At 32.2% G+C, this 22,463-nt stretch overlaps 5 protein-coding genes and 1 long non-coding RNA gene across 6 annotated transcripts; 2 read left to right on the top strand and 4 right to left on the bottom strand.

Annotated features, from left to right (window-relative positions):
• Positions 1 to 221: 221 nt before the first annotated feature.
• LOC124846888 (WAT1-related protein At1g68170-like) lies at positions 222 to 3,585 on the bottom strand. The gene is made up of 7 exons (XM_047324263.2): positions 3,319 to 3,585; positions 3,091 to 3,153; positions 1,652 to 1,768; positions 1,305 to 1,560; positions 1,057 to 1,215; positions 723 to 874; positions 222 to 618 (listed from the first exon to the last, which is right to left on the bottom strand). The coding sequence occupies exons 1-7, from the start codon at positions 3,510 to 3,512 to the stop codon at positions 309 to 311; spliced, it is 1,251 nt and encodes a 416-aa protein (XP_047180219.1). The 5' UTR covers positions 3,513 to 3,585; the 3' UTR covers positions 222 to 308.
• Positions 3,586 to 7,256: 3,671 nt separating this feature from the next.
• LOC124846997 (fructose-1,6-bisphosphatase, cytosolic-like) lies at positions 7,257 to 10,582 on the bottom strand. Its single transcript, XM_088116533.1, has 12 exons — positions 10,130 to 10,582; positions 9,907 to 9,954; positions 9,532 to 9,606; positions 9,355 to 9,416; positions 9,195 to 9,261; positions 8,983 to 9,096; positions 8,719 to 8,805; positions 8,417 to 8,487; positions 8,240 to 8,305; positions 8,070 to 8,156; positions 7,864 to 7,939; positions 7,257 to 7,576 (listed from the first exon to the last, which is right to left on the bottom strand). Exons 1-12 carry the CDS (start codon positions 10,286 to 10,288, stop codon positions 7,460 to 7,462), a joined length of 1,029 nt encoding a protein of 342 aa, XP_087972659.1. The 5' UTR covers positions 10,289 to 10,582; the 3' UTR covers positions 7,257 to 7,459.
• An 822-nt stretch (positions 10,583 to 11,404) lies between these two features.
• LOC148198860 (uncharacterized) lies at positions 11,405 to 12,283 on the bottom strand. Its single transcript, XR_015779879.1, has 2 exons — positions 11,646 to 12,283; positions 11,405 to 11,516 (listed from the first exon to the last, which is right to left on the bottom strand). It is a non-coding gene; the product is annotated as an uncharacterized LOC148198860 (long non-coding RNA).
• A 555-nt stretch (positions 12,284 to 12,838) lies between these two features.
• On the bottom strand, positions 12,839 to 14,388 carry LOC124847032 (uncharacterized). The gene is made up of 2 exons (XM_047324424.2): positions 14,183 to 14,388; positions 12,839 to 13,550 (listed from the first exon to the last, which is right to left on the bottom strand). The coding sequence occupies exon 2, from the start codon at positions 13,496 to 13,498 to the stop codon at positions 13,067 to 13,069; it is 432 nt and encodes a 143-aa protein (XP_047180380.1). The 5' UTR covers positions 13,499 to 13,550; positions 14,183 to 14,388; the 3' UTR covers positions 12,839 to 13,066.
• Positions 14,389 to 15,758: 1,370 nt separating this feature from the next.
• On the top strand, positions 15,759 to 18,362 carry LOC124847017 (peroxidase superfamily protein). The gene is made up of 4 exons (XM_047324405.2): positions 15,759 to 15,999; positions 16,102 to 16,284; positions 16,395 to 16,557; positions 17,682 to 18,362. The coding sequence occupies exons 1-4, from the start codon at positions 15,796 to 15,798 to the stop codon at positions 18,104 to 18,106; spliced, it is 975 nt and encodes a 324-aa protein (XP_047180361.1). The 5' UTR covers positions 15,759 to 15,795; the 3' UTR covers positions 18,107 to 18,362.
• A 190-nt stretch (positions 18,363 to 18,552) lies between these two features.
• On the top strand, positions 18,553 to 21,243 carry LOC124847118 (ENTH/ANTH/VHS superfamily protein). The gene is made up of 2 exons (XM_047324519.2): positions 18,553 to 19,854; positions 19,998 to 21,243. The coding sequence occupies exons 1-2, from the start codon at positions 19,191 to 19,193 to the stop codon at positions 21,125 to 21,127; spliced, it is 1,794 nt and encodes a 597-aa protein (XP_047180475.1). The 5' UTR covers positions 18,553 to 19,190; the 3' UTR covers positions 21,128 to 21,243.
• The last annotated feature ends 1,220 nt before the right edge of the window (positions 21,244 to 22,463 follow it).

Raw genomic sequence — 22,463 nt, 5'->3', positions numbered from 1 at the left:
AAATTGTACAATTAAGGTTAGAATAAGAGAAAATATATATTAGCCATTCTTAAATAAACTTTGACCATTAATAAGTTGAAATAGTTGAAAGAGAAAGTAAGAAATATGATTATAAATATAAGATTGAAATACTTAATTATTAATGACCTAGATGTACTTATATTCATAAGATTAGCCTCTGATATGTTTCAGAACTACTAAAAATTATATTAGCAAGTTGATTTGGGTTAGAAATATACTTTTCATGGATGAATCTATTTCTATTCCTTAGTACAATAAAAAAAACATAAGCATACATTAGATATTTATTAAGTACAGAAAACAGTATTAGAATTTTCCTCATCTCTTCCCTGATTACTCTGACTTGGTACATCTAAATTCTGCTCTAGCTTTCGATCTTCGTGGTAATCCCCAATTACTTTTTCATCGTTTTTATGTCTTTTCTTTTGGTTGCTTTTATCTTCTACTTCATCCCTAACTACTACTTCCACCCTATCAGACTCATCCTCATGGCTGTTATCTGCTGCTGGCACCAATTGATTATTTTTCTTCATCTCTTTACTTTTACCCCATAAAACCATGTATAAGCCACACACAATCAGCACAGCTCCAATAATGCTGAAACAAATTTATATAAAAATAAATAAATAAATTCATTTCAGAAACATTCAACATCATTGCATATTAAAATGCTAAACCTTAATAATTGTAAAGGTACATACCATCCAAGGTGTAGCTTCTCCTTCAACATGGTAGAACCAGCCAAGGCGACTATTACAAGCATCAGAGGGTTAAAAACAGAGGCAAATAATGGGCCTCTCATGCGGATGCACCATGAAATCACAACCACCATAATCCCAGAAACCACAATACCCTACAACACCATTTAGATGATGACATTTTGCATTTAGTCATAGAAAAATACAACAATAATCACATTTCTTAAACTATTTACAACCATTTCAATAGACATGCTTTCTACCTTTATTTGAATACCAAAAACAGCTACCAGAAAAAGCAATAAATAGACTTTTGGAATTATACAACTATTAATACCGCATATGCTGCAGTCCAAAGCCTAATATTCCAACCCAACCTCCACTGATTCCAGTCCCTCTCAACGAAAAGTGCAAACATAATGGACACTAATGCTCCCCACAGTGACATCAACGCTGTGCTAGAGTAGGGATGAGGATATCTTTCACTCATCTTCGCCTGACCAAAATTAAATTTTAAGAGCTGTAAGTGTATGAAAAAATGCACCAAAGAAAATCTGAATTAAACAATAAAAAAAGTTTATTTACCTGAACGATGAGCCAGAACGCATAACTGACTCCACTAGCCAGAGCGCACAAAGCACCCATGACGGTCTTGGCACCGCCGCCGGTAGCCTGCACCTGTGGGTGTGCGCCATTCTCAGGCAAAAGGTTAAAGTGAAACGTCCCTATCTCAATATCTTTACCTTTAACGAATGTAAGAACCATTGCTCCAGCAATTCCAATTAATGTACCCATTATTTTGGCCTTTCCGAATGTTGTTCTCAAATTCAATCTTTCCAAACTGAAAATAATTAAATTAAATTAATTTAAAAGTAAATTTAAAAAAGTTTAAAATAATAATAATAATAATATGAGGGATATACTGAGTTTACCCAAAGCAAACTGCCATGATAAAGGTTATGCCTGGTACAAGATTAGCCATTGCAGATGCAAATGTTGCAGATGTTAAGGACAGAGCTCGCAAGTAGAAATTCTGAGCTAAAGATCCCCTGCATATTAAACCAAGACCAGTTCGTTTAAAATATTATAGAAAAAGTTATTCCATTGCTAAATTTTATGTGTATCTTTATACCAAATTTTTAGTAAGAAATTCCGTCTTTTGTTTTTATATTACCACTGCAATTTGTATTTTATTTTATAATAAAAAAAAAACCAAGAAAACCTGTTTTTGTCATGACAAAAGATAGTGTGAGACTTGTGAGAAAGTAAAAGTTAAAAAGAAAAATCTTAGGAAAAAATTCTTTTTTTTTTTAACTTAATTTAAGAGGAACATAAATTTATTTGCCTATATTAATAGGATTTTGAATAATTAGTTTATAACTTCAACAGATTAAATTATAGATAATTAGATTGTATATTTTCTATAAGTTTGTAATTTATCTTTTATTCTTTTTTATCTTTGTTTTTTTACACTTACTTCTCAATATTGATATATAAGATTAAATGACTGAATATAAAATTTATAAAAAACAGTGCAATATTATTAAAGATTTAATATAAGAAAGACACACATTTTTAAGATTTAATTGATTGAATAATTAAAATTGGTTAAGTGAGATATTATTATATAAAAATAAATAAAACAACAAATAAAAATATAATAAATAAAAATCTTAAAAATAAATAAACATATTATATATGTATTCTAAAATTTATTTGATTTGATTAAAAGTTTATCATAAGAAAGAGTAAAGACAAAAAACTTAATATTATTAAAAATTTAATAATATTATTAAAGATAGAAAGACATATTTAGACTAATAGCGTAACTCATACACTCAATTTACGAATATACACATCCTATGCAATTCATATAATTAATTTACTTGTATTTGGAGAATATCAGACATTTCATCATCTCTACTACTTTATGTTCTCACATCACGCTATTTTTAATTAAGAAAGAATATTATTAAATTACAATCATTTAAATTAAGTCTTTTTAAATGTCAAGTGTTTGAATTATAATTTTGAGAAAAATATTGTCAAATAGAGATAAAAAAATGATTTTAATAATTGAGTCAGTATTTATTAGTAATAGTATATTCATAATTTGTAATAAATAAGTTCCTGAAAACTTGCCAGGTGAGGGGGAGACAGCTGGTAAAAAATAGTTCCATGTGTAAATATTGCTATGTACTTATACAAATTCATTGTGCCAACACAGTCTACAAAACTCATAATCATTTTACATAATATGTATTTGGCTCAAAATCAGTTGGTTAACATTCTTAATCTAGAGAAGAGTACCAAGAATAGATAGCTAAGGAACAAGAAAATCGCATCTGAACAGTTAAACGACAACATATACCCAAATAAGCCGCAAAGAAATGACTGAAACAGTATGGTGCAATTCATCTTTGTCCTCTTCTTCCTGCCAATCAAACAAAAGAAACATGTGACCTTGTTTTGTGTTTCCTAATTTATTAAAGTGAGTCTGTAAGAAACAAGACAATCAAACATGAAACAACACAATCAAACGTGAAAGAAAGAAATAAACTACATAAGAATTTAAACGTGTGAAAAACAGAAATGGTACCTTTCAAGAATGAGAGCAAGTGGAACAATGAAAGCGGTGGCAAAAAGAAAACGGTAGGCAACAATGACTTTCAAGTTCATGCCATCGTTGACGGCAAGCTTGTAGAAGATATTAACTCCGGCAAATGCTACTTGCACCACCAGCATTAGCAGGGTGGGTTTCATGGCCTGCACCACATTGCACGCATTCTTCATGGTTCTGTTTTGTAATGACAATTTCAAAAAATGCAAATTACTATATATAATATGAATAGAAGTGAATCTGAGTGGGTAGTGGGTTGTTAAACACGAAATTGAAAAGTAGTAGAGAGTGTAATAGAGAAGAGTCGAGAAGTTAATTGAGAGTTTTATTATTGTTGGGAAATGGTGTTGTGAGGTAGGGTTTTATTAGGGGGCAGATTCCAAAGTAGAAAGAGCCCTTCTTTGTTTCTTTCACATGTCATTTTCTCAGTCGTTAGTGTCAAAATACCACACACTTTTTGCTCTAGCCTGACACGTGTCAAACCTCTTTTCCTAGGTCAATCTCCAGATTCTTCAACCTCCTCCCGTTATCACCTGTGAACAACTTGTCCTTTTCTACTTTAAACTTATTAAATAACTTATGGTTTTTTCTTTCTTCTACCTTTTCTTACATTACCTTTTTAACAATATTTTTTCTTAAATACTTATAATCAAAACCTATGTTGGTTTAGTGGATTGAAAGAATGAAAAAAAAGTGAACTAACATTATTTTTACCAAAAAATAAAATAAGTAAAAATCAAATTTATTTATTTATTTTATTAAAATATTATTATAAATATCAATAAAATATTACTCACATAAAAAATTATAATTTAACGCAATCAGTTATATAACATAAACATATACATATTTGTATTATGAACATTTTATTACTATTTACTATATAATTAAAAAATATAACTCACTATATATATATATATATATATATATATATATATATATGTTTCTTATATTTTCATATTTTCTTTTACTTTTCTATTTTTATTCACTGTAAAACAAGAAGATATTAAATGGATTCATGCATTGTAGAGATGTAATTAAATTTTTTAATCAGGTTATAGTTAAATTTCTCTTACATTTTTTACAAAAAATCTAAGAGTCTTCATTTTTTTTAAAGTTTAGTCTAATTTTTTATTTGTAATGTTTTTTAGTGTGGTTTTGGTTTATGTTTGACGATAAACTTTAACTAATTTTTATGCTTATAGAAAAAGTTAGTTTGAATCCATATTACTTTGTAAACAAACTTTAATAGCTTGTAACTTTTGTACATAGTTATTATTAAATTATTTTACAGTTTTATATTTATATTCTCTTTTATAATATTTATTAAATTTGTGTAGTATATTTTTGGCTTAATTAAGTTTTGAGTTATTAATAAACTTGAATATTTTCAATTGAATGTCTATTAATTTTTTATGTCCATTGAGTATTAAAATTTTTATATTTTTAAATTAAATTTATTTTATTTTATTTTTCATTAATTAGGTGTTATGGTTATTAGTTATTTTATTTTTTTATATTTATATGTTGAGAAATGTAAGGTTATATTATTATTATTAATATAAAACAATATTAAAGAAATAAAAGTTATTTGTAATTTTACAATGTAATATTTTTTATATTAATAATAAAAAATTGAATATAAACATTTTGTATTTCTATTAGAGTAATAAAAGTAGAATATTCATTCTTTGAATCTCTTGAGACATAATTATATGCAATATTTTCCTCAAAAGAAATGCTTGTATAATTATTATTTTCTTTCTTATTTGGTATAGAAGGAAAAAAAATTCATGCCTGCAAGAGAAGCACTTAATTTATCTTTATAACACAGTCAAAAGAGAACCCATTTCCATAAAATACTATAATTTTTTAAATAATAATACTTCAACTATCCAAAATTAAAAAAAAAAACATACATTTTTTTGCAACTATGATACTATATTAGCAATTCATTACCCACATAAAATAATAATGACGATAAGGAAAAAATAAATAAGATATTTTTTTTCAATTATCCGTCTCCAAATTGTCAATGATATATTGCATAAATGATAATAAAGATAAAAATATAAAACATAAAAACAAAAATTACTACTGAAATTATGTGATATACACACTTAAACTTCTTGTACTAACTATCAAAATTTCGTAATTGATATTAAGTTAAGTTTGTTGGAACTCCTCTAGTTTTATCCATTTTGTTAACATCTGATATTTAATTATAATATTTTAAAATACTGTGACTTGAATATAAAATATTTTAAAATAAATAGATGAACTAGATCAATATATAAGATCAAACTAGGGATAGAAAAACCATTAAAAATGAATTATATAAGAAGCAAATACCAATTTGAATCTTAGGAGTAGATTTGATTAACATAAATGAAGACACAATAGAGGAGAAAGATGGAGACGAAAAATGCAGAAAAAGTGTAGTGGGGTCTGATAATTCCATTAATTGGTGAAAAATGAAAAAGGGTCATAGGTTTACCTTGATGGAAGCTTAGTCATAAAAGGCATTAGCATGTTGTAAAAACCAAACTAAAATTGGAAAGTTTGGTTTTCTCACTTATTTAATGTCTGTCTTAATTATGCTTTTAGACAGCGCCCACCATTGCCTTCTCCTTTTGAGATTGCGTCTAACTTACCTATTCATGTATACACAATTATTACTATAGATATTAAATGTCCACAAAATCTAAATTTTATTTCCACCTAATATCTCAGGTTACTTGATTTCAAAATGAGAACTTAATCAATACTTTTTCATGTAATTATATATTAATAAACTTAAACTCAACATATTTGATTAATCTGAGATCAATTCAATGTGCTTGTTGAATATAATTAAAGTTTTATTTGATCTAGATTGCATTACTACATAAGATACTATAAGGTCAAAATAATTTAATAGTAGTAATAGTAATACTATAAGGTCAAATATATATATATATATATATATATATATATATATCCAAAACAAAGAAATATACTTGAGTGTTTAATTTTTCACTCAAGTAATAAACCTCTTTAATCAAGTTATAAATTGAAGTTTAAATGAGAGATATAAATCAATTATCTTTGATATAAAACTCTTAATGTCCAAAAATAATAGTTGGTCAAGTAATGAAGAAGAGTAAGATTTTTAAGTTGATTACGAAAGTTTGTTACTTATTAATGAATTCATGTAGTTTAAGTGATGATATATAGTATAAGCAAGGAGAATCAATGTTAATTTTCTTTCCACATAATTTACTTGACTAAATTTAATTTTATTTTCATATAATTGACTAAACTTTGATTGACATGCGATTTATTTGACTTTCTTATGAGAAGATTAAATAATTTTAACCATGAAAGATTGGGATATAACCTTTCTCACAAAAGCATTTTCATATAGTTGATCATCTATATATATGATCTTTCCAACACTTAATTTTTTCGTCAAATCTTTGTTACCAACGGTGATGCAAATTAGATTGAATTTATTTGGTTCCAAGTGTTAAAATTAAAAAAAAAATTATCTAATCCAAATGAATCCAAAATCAGGGATCTCCAGAAATATTGAGATGGACTTTTTTTTATGCTGTGATGCATCATGTCAGACTTTTCCCTTTTTTTTTCACAAAAATTAATGACTTTAGAGATTTTTTCCCCTAACTAGCATAGATTTCTATAATAGCTCTTCATGAAGCATACTCTCATCTCCATTTATCATAATAGTACAATTTATTTTGGAGAGGTCAGAATTTGATTCTTGAAAACTTCTCACATTATTTTTTCCTTTTAGAACATTTTGTTCTTATTAATTAAGAGAAGGTCAAAATTTAGTTTTCAGAACCGTGTGTTCTGTTCTGTCCGGAAAATTTTCATAGACAAGTGCAATAGTTGGGAATAAAAATCTAGTTTTACAGGTTAAGTCACTTTATCTTTACAACTTAATGAGGTTTTTAATTAAAAGGAAAAAAAGAAACTTTTAACCCATTTGTTTCCTTTTAAATTTTTTTATTAAACAAAAGGTTAAATGTTGTGATATCCAATGAACTTTCAAGAGCCCAAGAACAAATATATGTTAACACATGAAAGAAAAGATTCAAAGATTGAAAGACAATATTCATGCACCATCTGCTTTGGATGATGCATAAAGCTCTTTGATTTGCTCAATGTCATCGTAACTGCCTAGGAATATTGGTGATCGTTCATGTAATTCTCTTGGAACCAAGTCAAGAGCCTGCAATTTGCCAATCCATTCATAAATAAGGAATGTATACACATATAATGCTTCAAAACCTCCTAGAATTTATTGTAGTTGCTTAAACATTGATACGTAAAAGAATTCAAAAAAGGATCCATCAGAAGTGACATCAAATTATGATCCACATGTTAAGTTCAAGAAGCAAAAATGCATGTACTGCCGTCTAAGTTATTTAGTTTTTTACTATTGGATATTAACATTGCATTTGAGCTAGAGTGTTTGCAATAATAAACTATCAGGTGAAAGGAAAATGAGAGGCATACCCGTCGTTTTCCTGTGAAAGCCTGACCTCCTGCTTGCTCCATCAAATATGACATTGGAAATACTTCATACAGAATCCTGATTTCACAGTGAAATCCCATAAATAAGTCATGTAACTCAGAAAACACGTCTTGATTTGGAAAATTGAATATGCAAAAGTGTAGGTGAGAGATGGTTTTCCTAGAAGCTAATTCAAAGTACATCATACCGTAGCTTTCCATGTGGACTCTTTATATCAGCAGGGTACATGAAGATACCACCATAAAGCAATGTTCGATGGATGTCAGCAACCATACTGTGTTGCTCATCATTGTTAGAATTGAAATGAAGACATATAAAAGAAGGCCAAGATACTACAAGAAGTTCAGAATCAAATACCTTCCTATGTACCTAAGAGACTTTGGTGGTGAACCATCTTGAGGAAACTTGCACTTTTGTACGTATCTGGAACAGAAAGTGTCAAGAATTTTGTCATTTATGAAAGGAATTATTAATAAATTAAATCAGTTATTTCGGGTTCAATTAGATTTCAAATAATAGGTCTCCATAACTTACTTAGTGGTTGGTTCATCCCAGTTTTTGGCATTTCCTTCATTCACGGAATAAATATTTCCTTTCCTTGGTATCTATGCAAGTGACACAGTAATTAAACAAAATTGAAAGCTCGCTTTAACAGTCTAACGTTTGATACACAAAAAATTATGTGCAATGTGTGCAGAGCAAGGATGAATTGGACTCTGGAGTCACATGTACACATCTTGATACTACTACGCCTTATTACATAGAAGAAAATTTAGAATTTCCTGCTAAAAATTCTAATAACTTGATATACCAATTTCACGGCCAATTGCATATACCTTGATGTTGGGGTGAGTTAATATGAACTCCCCAAGGGAAGGATCGAGTGTAAAACCATTCACTCCATTTCCTGTGCTAAGCACGAACTGCAATTCCATAATTAATTTATTCAATCAGCATCATATATTGGTGACTAGAAAAATAGGGAACTTCTAATTATGTTGGTATAAGAAAAACAGGACAACCTTGAAATTCGTTGTGAAAAGGAAATATTTTTTTTAATAGTTATACAAGTCGTGTTTCACAGATTTTGTCTGTTTTACCGTGCAAGAGCTTCCATACATGCAGTAACCTGCTGCTAGCATTTGGTTTCCAGGTTGCATTGCATCTTCAAGACTTACTTTAGCCTCATTCTTTACCATGTAAATTCCAAAGATCTATGTGCAACAGAAAAAATGCTGGCAGTTATTATAATGTTTTCTGTTTTTAAATGCAGCAATTTTGTTTGGCAATTGATGTTAAAAAAAATTCATACAGTTCCAATAGAAACTCCGCAGTCAATGTTTGAGGATCCATCCAAAGGATCAAACACAACAATGTATCTACAAAATCAAAAGGAACTTTGATCAGATAATGTATTTTATCAAAACCACTAAAAGATGGAGTATTAGTTGGTTCTAGAGCTTTGAACTGACTTGCCACGGTGTGATCGTGGCACAAATATGGCCTCTCCAACTTCTTCGGAAACAAGAACGGACTGTCAAGACAACAGATTGGATTTTTACGAGAAAATATGCCCAAAGGCTGCACGGAGTCAAACTTAAATTTAAAGAAAAGGAGAATGAAAAAACAAGAACTATAAACACACTTACTGTGCGTCCACTGCTAATTAAGGCTTTCACAAATACTTCATTTGAAAGTACATCCAATTTCTTTTGCTCCTCCCCCTACAAAAGGCATACTTACTCCTAATATGATAAAACACCAAAGCATAATAGTGTAATTAAGAAAATATATCATTACTTTGTGTTTGGATCATCCCAAAAACTAAAGGATTGTAACTATAATTATGTACAGTATTTTAATATCATTAGTTAATTCGTGAGATCCTTAACATAGAAAAATTTGCTAAACTTTGATATGGTATCTAAAATTTGGATTTGGACTCAAAAGCTAGTTGTCCCTATTCATACACACTAGCGATTTATGTCAATGGTTATTTCGAAAATGAGAAATATAGAACTCACTTGAACATTGGTCTCTCCAGCAAGTCCTATGAGTTTAGCCAACCCAGCCTGCCAGAAAAAGTGCCCAACAAAATATGTAAAGATAAATGCTCCAAAAAGAAAATGTCAAATCATGAGAACATAAAGTTGGACGGGGGAAAACTATGTTTTTTTTTTCCGGTAAAAATAACAGTTTCCCCAGTGTCCAAGAAAATGATGTGTATGGTTGGAGGAAAAAAAACACCTTGCCAACAGCAGAACAAACAAATTTGCAACCAAGAACAATGGTATTGAGAAGGATGGTGAAATCACCACGTGATTCGGGATACTTAGACTGTTCATTCAGAACAAAGCGTGTGATAGTCATCAAATCAGTTCTGTTAGTGTCAGCTTGGTGATCCATCCTTCTTCCCTTCTCTCTTTCTCAATGTTCTGTGTGAATACCAGCAGCAATACACGCAAATTCAACTAAAGAAAGGTACCTCTTTTTAAGAAAAGAAGTTGCTGGAATGAATGAAAGACGATTAGAGTATCCTACTTATACCAATATTTAGGGATTAAAGATTTTTACGAATTGAGAGAATTGGGGCATGAGAAAGTTATGTCAACGAGATGATAGGAATGACACATGGGTATGATGCTGTATCACGAACTATTCTCATACCTTTGAGTGAGAAGGGAAGGAAAGAAGAAAATGGAGGGAAAGGATGAGATTTACACGCAAATCATAGACAGCTTGTTTAGAATAAATGGTTTTATATTGAATTTTTATGTAGATACAGGAAAGATTTTTTTATTATCAATTAATTTAAAAATTGTTATCAAGGATAATCTAATTATATATGACATTTTTTATTAGACAACCGTCTGAAAATATTACAGTGTAACCATCCACTCAAAAAGAAACTGTAGATATTCAAAATAGTAATTAATTGATAACTAATATGAACAATAATAATTATTAAAGAACAATTAATAAAAATAATAGTTATTAATTAAAAATAATAAAAGTTATATATTAATAATTATTGAATTAGACATAATTATTAATGAATAATTAATAAAAATAATAGTTATTAATTAAAAATCAAGTAATTACTTTTAAGAACTCATTTTTTATTACAGCAAAGTCAGTTGTCTAGAATGTAACGATTCAAAAGCTTTTGCAGACTATAATGATGTATACGGATGATTAAAGCTTAAAAGTACAAGACAGCTAGACAAGGAAACAGATCTTCCACCGAAACGCACGGAAGTATATTTTAATTATGATATAAATTCAGATTGTTAATAATGTAATACAATGAATGATTCTTGTTTTTATAATTTAATATCATTTTATATTGACATTAGGATAATTTCGATAGATTCATGTTTTTTATTCTGGTATCTTTCCTTTAGAGTCTTGAGACATGAAAGATAAAGAAAAGAAAAAGAAACAATATAAGCATGTAAGCTTTTCATTTATTTCACGTTATTATTTTTTATATAATACTGAAGAAAACAAGTGCAACTTCCATTGATCTTGCAATTCCAGTCCATTTATAAATATCGTAAGTACTATATTTCCCACTCAATCTTTATTAGGATAAGGATGACAACATCCTCGCCTTGTCTGACTCATCCCCTTTCTACGAAAATCCAAAGAAAGATGAAAGTGATCAGAAATAAGCAAATCTCTAGAGCAAATGCTAGACGAAAATATACATCAACTTTGAAAAGAAGTGAAAAAAAGTACACTTTTCATCAGGACTGAGTACCATTAAGGTTCGGTTGATGGATCGAACTCGAACAGCATCATGGTACTAAGGCAGGGTCCATCTTTCGTTCCTCGTGAACCTTTTTCTGGAATATCGAAAGGCAGGGAGCATATACGCACTAAACTCTATCCCTGTTTAAATATATGCCACAGGCGTATACAAATAGATTTCATTTAAGTTTTAACCATATGGTGTATGAACGATTGATCACACAAACTCAAAATAAAAACATTCCTTTAGAGTATTGCAAACATAAAACCAATTAGGTATATAACTAATAAACAGAAACTGACTCAAAAATCCACCTGGGAGAAAATATCCTTAAACTTATCGTCCTTCTAAACCGAGGCACCTAATTCTTGGCCACAGCATGAAAAACGAAGAAAAGGAATATCAAACCCAGCAGAACCTACAGAGTTCCAATACCATCCGCCAATTGCATAAAAAGTCTGGCTTCAAGAACCTAACGGAGAAACATATTACATACTCAACTTATAAATCCATTCATTAAACTAGATATATCTATCAAAAACCCAAAAGCATGAAATATCAAATAATTCAACCAAACTTGACTGAAATATGAAACAGGATCGGATGCATGCAGAACTTGATAACCGTTCAGTTCAACTTGACCCAACTTAGAAGCACTTCCGATGAACGATAGCTGGCCCCGATTCATCATATTCACCCTTAGAGATCCACATCTATATACAGTAGAAAAAAGTAAAAATCCAATGACTTCCATAAACTAATCAGTTTTATTCGTAATAATTACACAAGGGGAGGGGTTAGGGGTTCTGTTGAATTGAGAAAAGAATCAGTACAAACCTGTTGGAAGGTGCTAAGCGATGCCAAGATAGAACCACCAATCCAGACACTATACTTTCTCTCGGGAGGTGCAACCACCTTGATTTTCATGCTGCTTGGTGCTAGAGCACTGATTTCCTTGCTCATACGATCAGCAATTCCGGGAAACATAGTAGACCCTCCACTAAGCACAATGTTTCCATACACCTATCCCATCCGGTGAGTGATTTTCCGAGTATAGAGTTGAACATACACGGCTCCAAGTTAATGTGTGCTCTTATTTTTATAAAGAGATATCTTTCTTACTTGTACACGTTTGCATTACCTTAAAATATATATTTATGTTGATAGGTTTTGAAAAACAAAAATCATCTGCGAGCTTAGTATAGTGATGGAATATCAAGTTGGTCTGGATAAACTCATCGGGAAGTCTTTCCTTGCAAAGGCAAAAACATGAAAAAGGATACAACATAAGCAATTAGTACCAAATCTTTTAGAAGAGAGTGAAGTATCGCAATCAGTCAAATATATTGACATTGCAATTAGAACTGGACAACTAAAACTACATAACACGTCAATTACTTGAAACATCCAGATAAGACGTGGATGTTACTTTAATCATCACCATATGCTCTAAAACTATAACGTTCTTGATATGGGCCATTGAACCAGAGGTCAGCTTCAAACCACTTTGGGTACCGGACCAAGTCTCCAGCCAAAAATTGCATGAAACGCTTGCTTCCTTGAGGCGCAACTCTCACTTCCCCTTCTTCAATGTACACCAGTTGGTCTACCTGCCAGTCCCAGGGAAGCTTGCTTTTCCCACTCTTCCACACTGACCATTTTGATACTCCAAGCTCAGTTAGTCTCTCAGGAGACACTTTTCTTTCCACTTTCACATTGTACAATTCCTCCAAGGATTTCTCTATCTTCACCGCTTTTATCCAATGACTTCCTTTAGAAAAATTCCCCGACTTTCCAAATCCCCTGGAACCATTGTTCACAGGACAATAGCTGATGACCGATGTTGTCAACAAGCTTGCCATGCCAGGTCAACAGTTCACACTCAGTCTGTTTCACTTTTAAAATAGCACAAACCTGCAAGGACGATTTTAATAAGTTCATAGACTTCCAATGTTCATGTTATAAGCATTGAACAACTCCACAAGGAACCAAAATTCCCACGAGTAATGTTTGTTAAATTTTAATTGCAAGGGAGGGGGGAGGGGACTGACGATGATATAGCCTTCTGTTGTTGATTCTACAGTAGCAAGGCAGCCCACTCTCTTTCCATCTTTATGTGGGTTTGTTTGTTTTATTTAGCTGTTATTTTGTGTCCGTTTCCATCATAGATGAGAAGTGAATGGCATATACAATAACAAGGGGAGAGATAACCTGAGTGAAGGATGAGGCTTACCATACCCAACACCAACGAATGAAAGGACCAGAAAAATGAACATAAGTTCAGAAAATTATCAAATTGCATTCACTCACAGATGGAGACACCATTCATTAAAAGCACATCCCAAATCTTCATATTCCAAAAAACAAGAATCAATTAAAATGTAAAAACACCAGCTTTCTAATTAGGGTTTCCTCACAAGGCCCTATTCAACAACACAGGATAAATGATTTTCGTATTTGATAAGCGCCGATGCTGAGTTGACATGAAAACAAACTAAGGAAAAATGCAAAACGAATCAAAAGATGATTAAAGTCTGAGACTTTACCAGTTCAAAACAATCGCAGGATTGAGGATGCAGAAGGGAATAACCGTTAAACGATAAACCCTCACTGGGAGCAGCAGAGAGAGGTTTATCCTCAAAGTTGAAACCTTCAATTACAGATATTTCTGAAAATGTTCAATAATAATGCATTTCATCATTTCATCACTCATATAAATGGGATGTATGCTTTATATCACTTCATCATATATATCATATATTATGCCTTATGAACTCTACCATTATTGTATATGTACGTGGAAAGAGTAACTGTATGCTGAGCTGTATATGCCTATATAGGATTTACAGAAACAAAATTTAAAATAGAAAAAGTTTTACTATTAACTTGAAACATTATAGATGAACCAATTTTGAAACGTACTAATGACAAGCTAACACCAATTTTAAAATGTACTAATCACGTAATAACACAGACGGTTATAAAAAAATTGTCAAAAAGAAAATTATTAAAAAGACATTTTTGAACATTATACGAAACAAATAGAAGGGAGAAGGTAGGCCACCCCAAACAGTGACTCACACCTCAATAAAATGCTGACTCATACCAGCATGAAAGTTTCAAAGACAAATTATACTTTGATACATAGAAATTTTTTACATTTGACATTATCTTCTATATTTTAATTTTTTTTATTTAAAAAAATACAACTTTTTTTTATAATCTTTGTGCTTAATTGGAGGGACAAGATTATCACACTTCTCTATATTTAGTTATTAGAATATCACACTCACTAAGAACTATTCAAATTTAATTTAAATTGCCACTAACCAACACTAGGCTTTTCATAAATGACAATGACCTTCATTTACACTTCTTAAAATATAAGAATAACTCTGCTTAGATGCATTACCAATATAAAATAGAAAGCACACAGTAATATAGTACAGTAAGTATTTTAAGTATAACTGAAATTGTACTAAAATAATAGCAAGCATTGAACCTTATAGTTGACTTATTATTACGCGGATTGCTGAAGAAAAACTTTAATTCACGTAATTTTCTCAAATAAATGAAGTGAGTTGTAATAATTGGTAACAGAGAGGTTGAAGTGCGTGCAACTGAATCATGCATTTTTTTATAAAAGAGGATAAATGAAAAGGATGCAGAATTGACTTTGGTAACAGAAGTAAAGGAGAAGTGATAATCACAAGAGTCATGCACTGGTTGAAACGTGGCCAACTTATTGACAACTTGCCGTCTACAATATGAATTTCTATGTCTATTTATTTCAGCCTCATCAACACCTTTTCTTCCTCGCATTAGCATCATTATAAAATAACCATTTATGTATTTGTGTTGAGAACAAATATTATTATATATATATATATTAGGAATTAAGTGTGTGTATAATTCTCACATTAAATTAAAGATTCTTAATCTATTATTTTAAGATTTTGAATAAAAAATAGTGTTAATACGTTACATAATTAGACTCAAATGTTATTAATGTTTATGTTTTATGATGAATCTTCTTTTCGATAGTTTCAACAATAAATATATATATATATATATATATATATATATATATATATATATATTAATTAGTGTGTTAGCTTATAACTAGTTATATTTCATCTACAGAGTTGCACTCGCAGTGATGACGGTGCTCTTTGTTGTGTCTCTCTTATTCTTCTCATTCTTAATGGGTTGTTCTGATGGTCAGCTTGAGGTAGGGTTCTACTCCAACACTTGTCCTCAGGTAGATTCCGTTGTCCGTGACGTTGTTAGAGAAGCTGCTCTCTCTGATACCAACATGGCTGCTGTCTTGCTCAGACTTCATTTTCATGACTGCTTTGTTGAGGTCTCTCTGAATAATATAACTGTATTATTGATATTTATGTATACATAACATGGTGCTATTTTCTTTTGGCTTCAACGGTTGAAATGGATGGGATAATTTCAGGGTTGTGATGGTTCAATTCTGATTGAGAATGGTCCAGAATCAGAGAGACACGCATTTGGACATCAAGGGGTTAGAGGGTTTGATGTGATAGAAAAAGCCAAGGCAGAATTGGAAGGATCTTGTCCTGGTGTGGTTTCTTGTGCAGACATAGTGGCATTGGCAGCTAGAGAGGCTATTGTTTTGGTACTAACTAACTTCATTATTATTAGTTAATTCATGCTTTTTCTCTTGTTGCTGATGGAAGAGTTTGTTCTTGTAAGTTGCGACTTAGATAATGTTTGATATGAACGTAGGCGAATGGACCAACATATGAAGTTCCAACAGGGAGGAGAGATGGGTTGGTTTCAAATGTTTCTCTTGCAGATGACATGCCAGATGTTAGTGATTCAATTGAGCTACTCAAGACCAAGTTTCTGAACAAGGGTCTCACAGTGAAAGACCTTGTTCTTCTCAGTGGTACTCTCTCACACACTATGCTATCTTTGTCATGCTGAATAGGTGAGAACATGGTTGTTGAAGATGAAAAATTATATGAACCTTGGCAAAAAAAACCAAATTAAAAGACCTGCTATGGCCAAATTACCAAACCTATGATATTAAACTATTTTAGCAGATGTTACTCTCCGCTTTACAATACAACGAAAGCCTGTGCCAATTTGGGAAATTGATGTTGAAGTCCTAGGAATTACCAGAAGACAATTTCTAATTATACCATAAATTATACTAGCATTTCTTTTGAAAGAAAGACCCAAGGAACGAAGAAAGAGAAATTGTGATGAAGAAGATAAAGAAAAAAGAGAGTATAACTTATTTTGCAGAAATTGTTTTGAAACACGATATCTTTTGTTCAAATATATGATATGAGATCATCATCTTTTTAAGTAATCTTTTCCTTTTTTTGACAAATTTTCACCTTTCAAGAAACCTTGCCATAACAGCTACCACTTTAATTTATTCATAAACTTAGTACCTATGATTCTGAAAAGTTGCATATGTTCCCTTTATATCTGTTTAGTATAATTTTTGCTAAAAGATCTATCATGTTTTCTATTTGATGGATGATAAATGATACATGTGAGACTTCTTTATTTAATTTATGTCTTATCATGAGGACATATTTAATTTTATATAGCTGTAAGAATAGGGATTCATTGGTATTATTATGTGTGCCAGCTTTCATTTCGCTTTTCTTTTATACTTAGCTTTGGTTTCACCTAATTCATTGACCGCTTAAAGTTTCGTATCAAACCCAATGCAAAATTGTGGCAGATGACAGTTCTTATCTTACAAATGTTGCACATGCAGAGTTACAGTTGCAATCCACATTAATTGGTATTGGTATTGATAGAGATATGCTTGTTTGTCCCTTTCTCTTACATATTTATTTTGTGTATTCTGATTAACTGAGAACGTATAAGTACTAGAATTTATGGTAAATTAGCTAGGTGACTGTTATGACAGTGACAAATATATGTAAGCCAGAATAATAAGCAAGTAAAGAAAACTTGGCTTGGTTAAAGATTGTAAAAGTTGGTGTTTTCTTTTTCGTGTAATATTGTGAGTTTTGAAAACAATCTCAGGTGCACATACAATTGGAACCACAGCATGCTTCTTTATGACTAAAAGACTGTACAACTTTTTTCCAAGTGGTGGAGGATCAGACCCATCAATTAGTCCAAATTTTCTCCCACAGTTGCAAGCAAAGTGCCCTCAGAATGGAGATGTTAATGTTAGGCTAGCCATTGACGAGGGCAGTGAGCAGAATTTTGACGTACACATTCTGAAGAACATAAAGGAAGGTTTTGCTGTGTTAGAATCTGATGCCAGACTCAATGATGACATAGCCACAAAGAATGTCATTGACTCTTACTTTTCTCCCTTGGGTCCAATGTTTGAGCCTTCTTTTGAAGCTGATTTTGTTGATTCATTCGTGAGGATGGGCCAAATTGGTGTCAAGACAGGATTCCTTGGAGAAATCAGGACAGTGTGTTCACAATTCAATTGAAGTAAATAAGCAACCAATAATGAAGTGATTTATGGCTTCTGGTTTTGTTATTTTTTAGGTGGAAAGCTTCCTCTGCTTTATATTCTAAATTTATACGTTCTTATTGTTTATGTTTTCAACTTCTCAATGGGCACTTCATTTGTGTAAAGGATCACACCTCTAGCTTGTTTGGTTTGGGTAAATTTGTGTAAATGTTAACTGAGGTTTAAGGTTGTTTTTTAGTTAATGTGGGTTGATGGAGTCCGTGGATTCAATATTTGCTTCATATTGGTAATATCATTTTGCCATGAATAATGTTGCAGTGTTTAACCATTGTGATTAAAATATTGGGTAGATATGATTTCTTATGACAATTAAACGAGAAGAATGCATAAACACCAAATCAAAAAGAAAATAACAAATAATTTACTTTTCAATCAAATTAGGAAAAAATTACACCTTTCAAAATAGTGACACTAAATCGAAAAAAAAAATCAGATAAAGAGAGAAAAAAATATTAAACATATTTTTAGTGGGTTGACGTTGAAAAGGTCAAAGGGTGAAGTTAGCCTACCAAATATGGCAAAGCCCAGTTGTGATGAGTAGAGTCAAACTGGTTTCAAATGGGTATTAACGCATACAATAATATCATTGCATTTCCTTTGTTTCCCACGTTTTTATGCTAAGAAAACGGGGAATTTTTACCCAATTTGAGCTTAGGGGTTGTAATCTCACAGAGTAAGAAAAGAAAGAGATAGAAAAATCTATCTACCTTTTCCTTTCTTATCTTCTTTTTTTCATTTTCCTGTAACAACATCTGGCATGAAGATTCCAACAAAGACAGCATTTTATACATGCCAGAGATATCCGTAAACATTTGTGATTAAGAAAAAAAAATCGTTGAAAAATCTTAATTACCTCCTTCCGGTGCTCTCGAAGCAGGTTGGATTCCAAAAGCATCCTTACTTTTTGTCCTTACCATCATACATAAATCTTACAATTTGAAATAGAACGTTGAAAAAAAATTTGCAGGGTGTGGTGATTTTGAAGATATTTTAGCGTTAGGGTCGGAAATTAGAATATCTAGGAGGTAATAAAGCAAAGCATGCCACAAAACTCAAAGCTGAGAAGAGCCCTAGGGGCAGTTAAGGATCAAACAAGCATAGGCCTAGCGAAGGTGGGAAGCAGCGCCTCGCTTGCAGACCTTGATGTGGCCATTGTGAAGGCAACGAGGCACGATGAATACCCTGCAGAAGAGAAGTACATAAGGGAGATTCTGAGCCTCACGTGTTACTCTCGAGCATTCATCACTGCATGTGTTAACACCCTTGCAAGACGTCTCAACAAGACTAGGAGCTGGACTGTGGCTTTGAAAACGCTCATTTTGATTGAAAGGCTGCTATTAGACGGTGATCCTGCGTATGAGCAGGAAATTTTCTTCTCCACTCGACGCGGGACTCGCCTTCTCAACATGTCTGATTTTCGTGACAACTCCAAATCTGGTTCGTGGGACTTCTCTGCGTTTGTGCGCACCTCTGCATTGTTTCTAGATGAAAGGCTTGAGTACAAGATGCAAAGCCGGCGTGGGAAAAGCGGCAGGTATAGTGTTGATGAAGATGAAGAGAGAGAAAGAGAAGCAGAAATAGAAAAAGAACGAGAAATGGGTGTAAGATCCACACCAGTACGTGACATGAAGTTAGAGCAAATCTTTTCCAAAATGCAGCATTTGCATTTGCTGCTTGAGCGCTTTTTAGCTTGCCGCCCTACAGGTCTGTAATTGGGATTTTCTTTCAAGTAGCCTTTTATAAATCAATAAGTTCACATTCTGGTTTAGAGATGCATTTCTATCATGAATGATCAGAATGTCTTGTTTTATAAAGCAATCTTATTGTTGGTTATTTCAATGCAACAGGGGCGGCAAAGAACCATCGTATTGTGATAGTGGCTCTCTACCCGCTAGTGAAGGAGAGTTTTCAGATATATTATGATATATCAGATATACTGTCTATCTTGATTGATCGGTTCCCTGACATGGAGGTACAGGAGTGTGTGAAGGTGTATGACATTTTTTGCCGCGTTGGGAAGCAATTTGAGGAGTTAGACCTCTTCTACGGATGGTCTAGGAACATTGGAATCGCACGCTCTTCGGAGTACCCTGAGATTGAAAGGATCACGTTAAAGAAGTTAGAGGTCATGGAAGAGTTTATCAAGGACAAGTCCGCCTTAGCGCAATGCAACAGACCTGAACTACTACAAAATATGAATGAAAACGTAGAGGAGGAAGAAGAGAAGGAACCGGAACCGGAACCGGAACCAGAACCGGAAGAGGATCCTAATGCAACGAAGGCACTACCACCGCCTGAGGAAATCAAGGAGGAAGCGGTTGAAGAAGTGAAGGAGGAGCCAAAGGAAGAAAAAATAGTGCAGACAGAGGGTGATTTATTGAATTTAGGAGATGACGCGATGACTAGTGAATCACAAGGGGATAAACTAACCTTGGCCTTGTTTGATGGAGAAGCAGCAGCAGGAGGAGCAGGTTCCACACAAGCGCTTCCATGGCATGCATTTGATGAAGAGGCAGATTGGGAAACAGCACTTGTGCAATCAACATCCAACTTGTCCAACCAAAAGCCTACATATAGTGGTGGCTTTGATACATTGTTGTTGGATGGCATGTATAAACACGCAGAGGTGAATAGAGTCATGCAAGGACCAGGGTATGGGATGAATGGAAGTTCTAGTAGTGTGGCACTTGGTTCGGCTGGAAGGCCTTCAATGCTAGCATTGCCAGCACCCCCAACATCAGGACCTGGAGATTCCAATTCAGATCCATTTGCAGCTTCATTGGCTGTGGCTCCTCCCTCTTACGTTCAAATGTCAGATATGGAGAAGAAGCAGAGGTTTTTGGTTGAAGAACAGATGATGTGGCAGCAATATGCAAAGGATGGCGTGCAAGGACCAGCAGCAGTCGCAAAACTGCACTCTAACAATACTAATAAATCTTACAATGGAGGCTATCCGCAAAATCACCGCAACTTTTAACGTTGACTAGGACCGAGGACAGGTTTTTCCTTCCTTGGGACCTGTCCCCTACCCTTTCACTCTTTTATTCTGAGTGACAAAATTTTACTCATCTCATTAGAAACACATGTTCTCATTATTTTATTAGAATACGAATCAAAAAAGACATTAAAGATTGCCAATGCTAACTAAGATCGCTTACAAAATCTTACGGTATTAAATGTTTTCTTCCGTTGCCACTTCAGAAAGCTTGTAAAATACTACGAACTTTTTCCTGAATAAATCCAATCCAATTCACACCAACCGAATTTTAACCAAAGTAGTTAAATTTTAAAATACTATATGATACTAAAACCGATTCGTGTATCCAGTAAGTTAACGATGACATTAATTATTCAATAACTCAATTCTTTACTACATACAGTAATGTTTAAAGAGTACAACACGTCAATTTAATAAATTTGTCAGTGCCTTCTAGTTCCTTCAGTTCAGGAGCTATTCTCAATGTCACTGATAATCTAAATTCAATTGATTTTAGTTTTGAAAGTTTGCTTTTGATTTAATGGTATATATTCCATCAAATTAGTAACATAATATAATCTAGGCCCAATACTCCTTATAGAGAGAAAAAAAATGGTACAAAATTCAACTAAAATTTGTTTTAATTTTTTTTCCTTAAAAACATCGTTTAATTTTAAAAGCAAAGTTAAATAATCAGTCATCAATTGCTCAACGTTTCTTGTTTACTTAGTTATCTCATTTTATATTTCTATTAGTTCTTACTCATCATCTTAAGGTAGATAGACCGCAAGCACGTAGTCATTTTACCTTTTCATTTTATCTTTAACCATATCTAACATACACATTAAAGAAGAAAAAGAAAATGGCAACTATGATAAAAGACGGATTGATCGACAAGGTGACTTTAATGTATGGTTAGGTCACCCATTCTTCTCTAAGAACCCAATTCATACAGACCAAATACAGTATATGCTACTCGTACCAGTTATTTATACAAACTAGACTGAATTACAAATTGAACATTTACCTAACTTAATTTCGTAGCAAACAATTTAAGATCATATCATAAATACATTGAATTAACATTTTATGTTTGCTCCTAATTTAGAGGCTCTACCCCAAAGGAAAGACTAAAAGATGCTGTAATATAGGGTCAATATCGATTACAAAAATACTACACTCAGAAAGAAACTTTACGTAAATAAACTATAAATAATTATTCGCAATACCTATTTAAGACAAGTCCAGACAACTTAACTTGGTAACTGCGCCGTTTTATCATAAACTCTTGTATCAAACTCCAGAACAAATTCATTGCACCAATGTAATGACAACT

The sequence above is a fragment of the Vigna umbellata genome, chromosome 5, assembly GCF_029865625.1.
Source record: "Vigna umbellata cultivar VRB3 chromosome 5, Vumbellata_1.0, whole genome shotgun sequence".
Lineage (NCBI taxonomy): Eukaryota > Viridiplantae > Streptophyta > Magnoliopsida > Fabales > Fabaceae > Vigna > Vigna umbellata.
The sequence above is the reverse complement of the archived record's forward strand: the minus strand, read 5'-3'. Positions and strand labels throughout refer to the sequence as shown.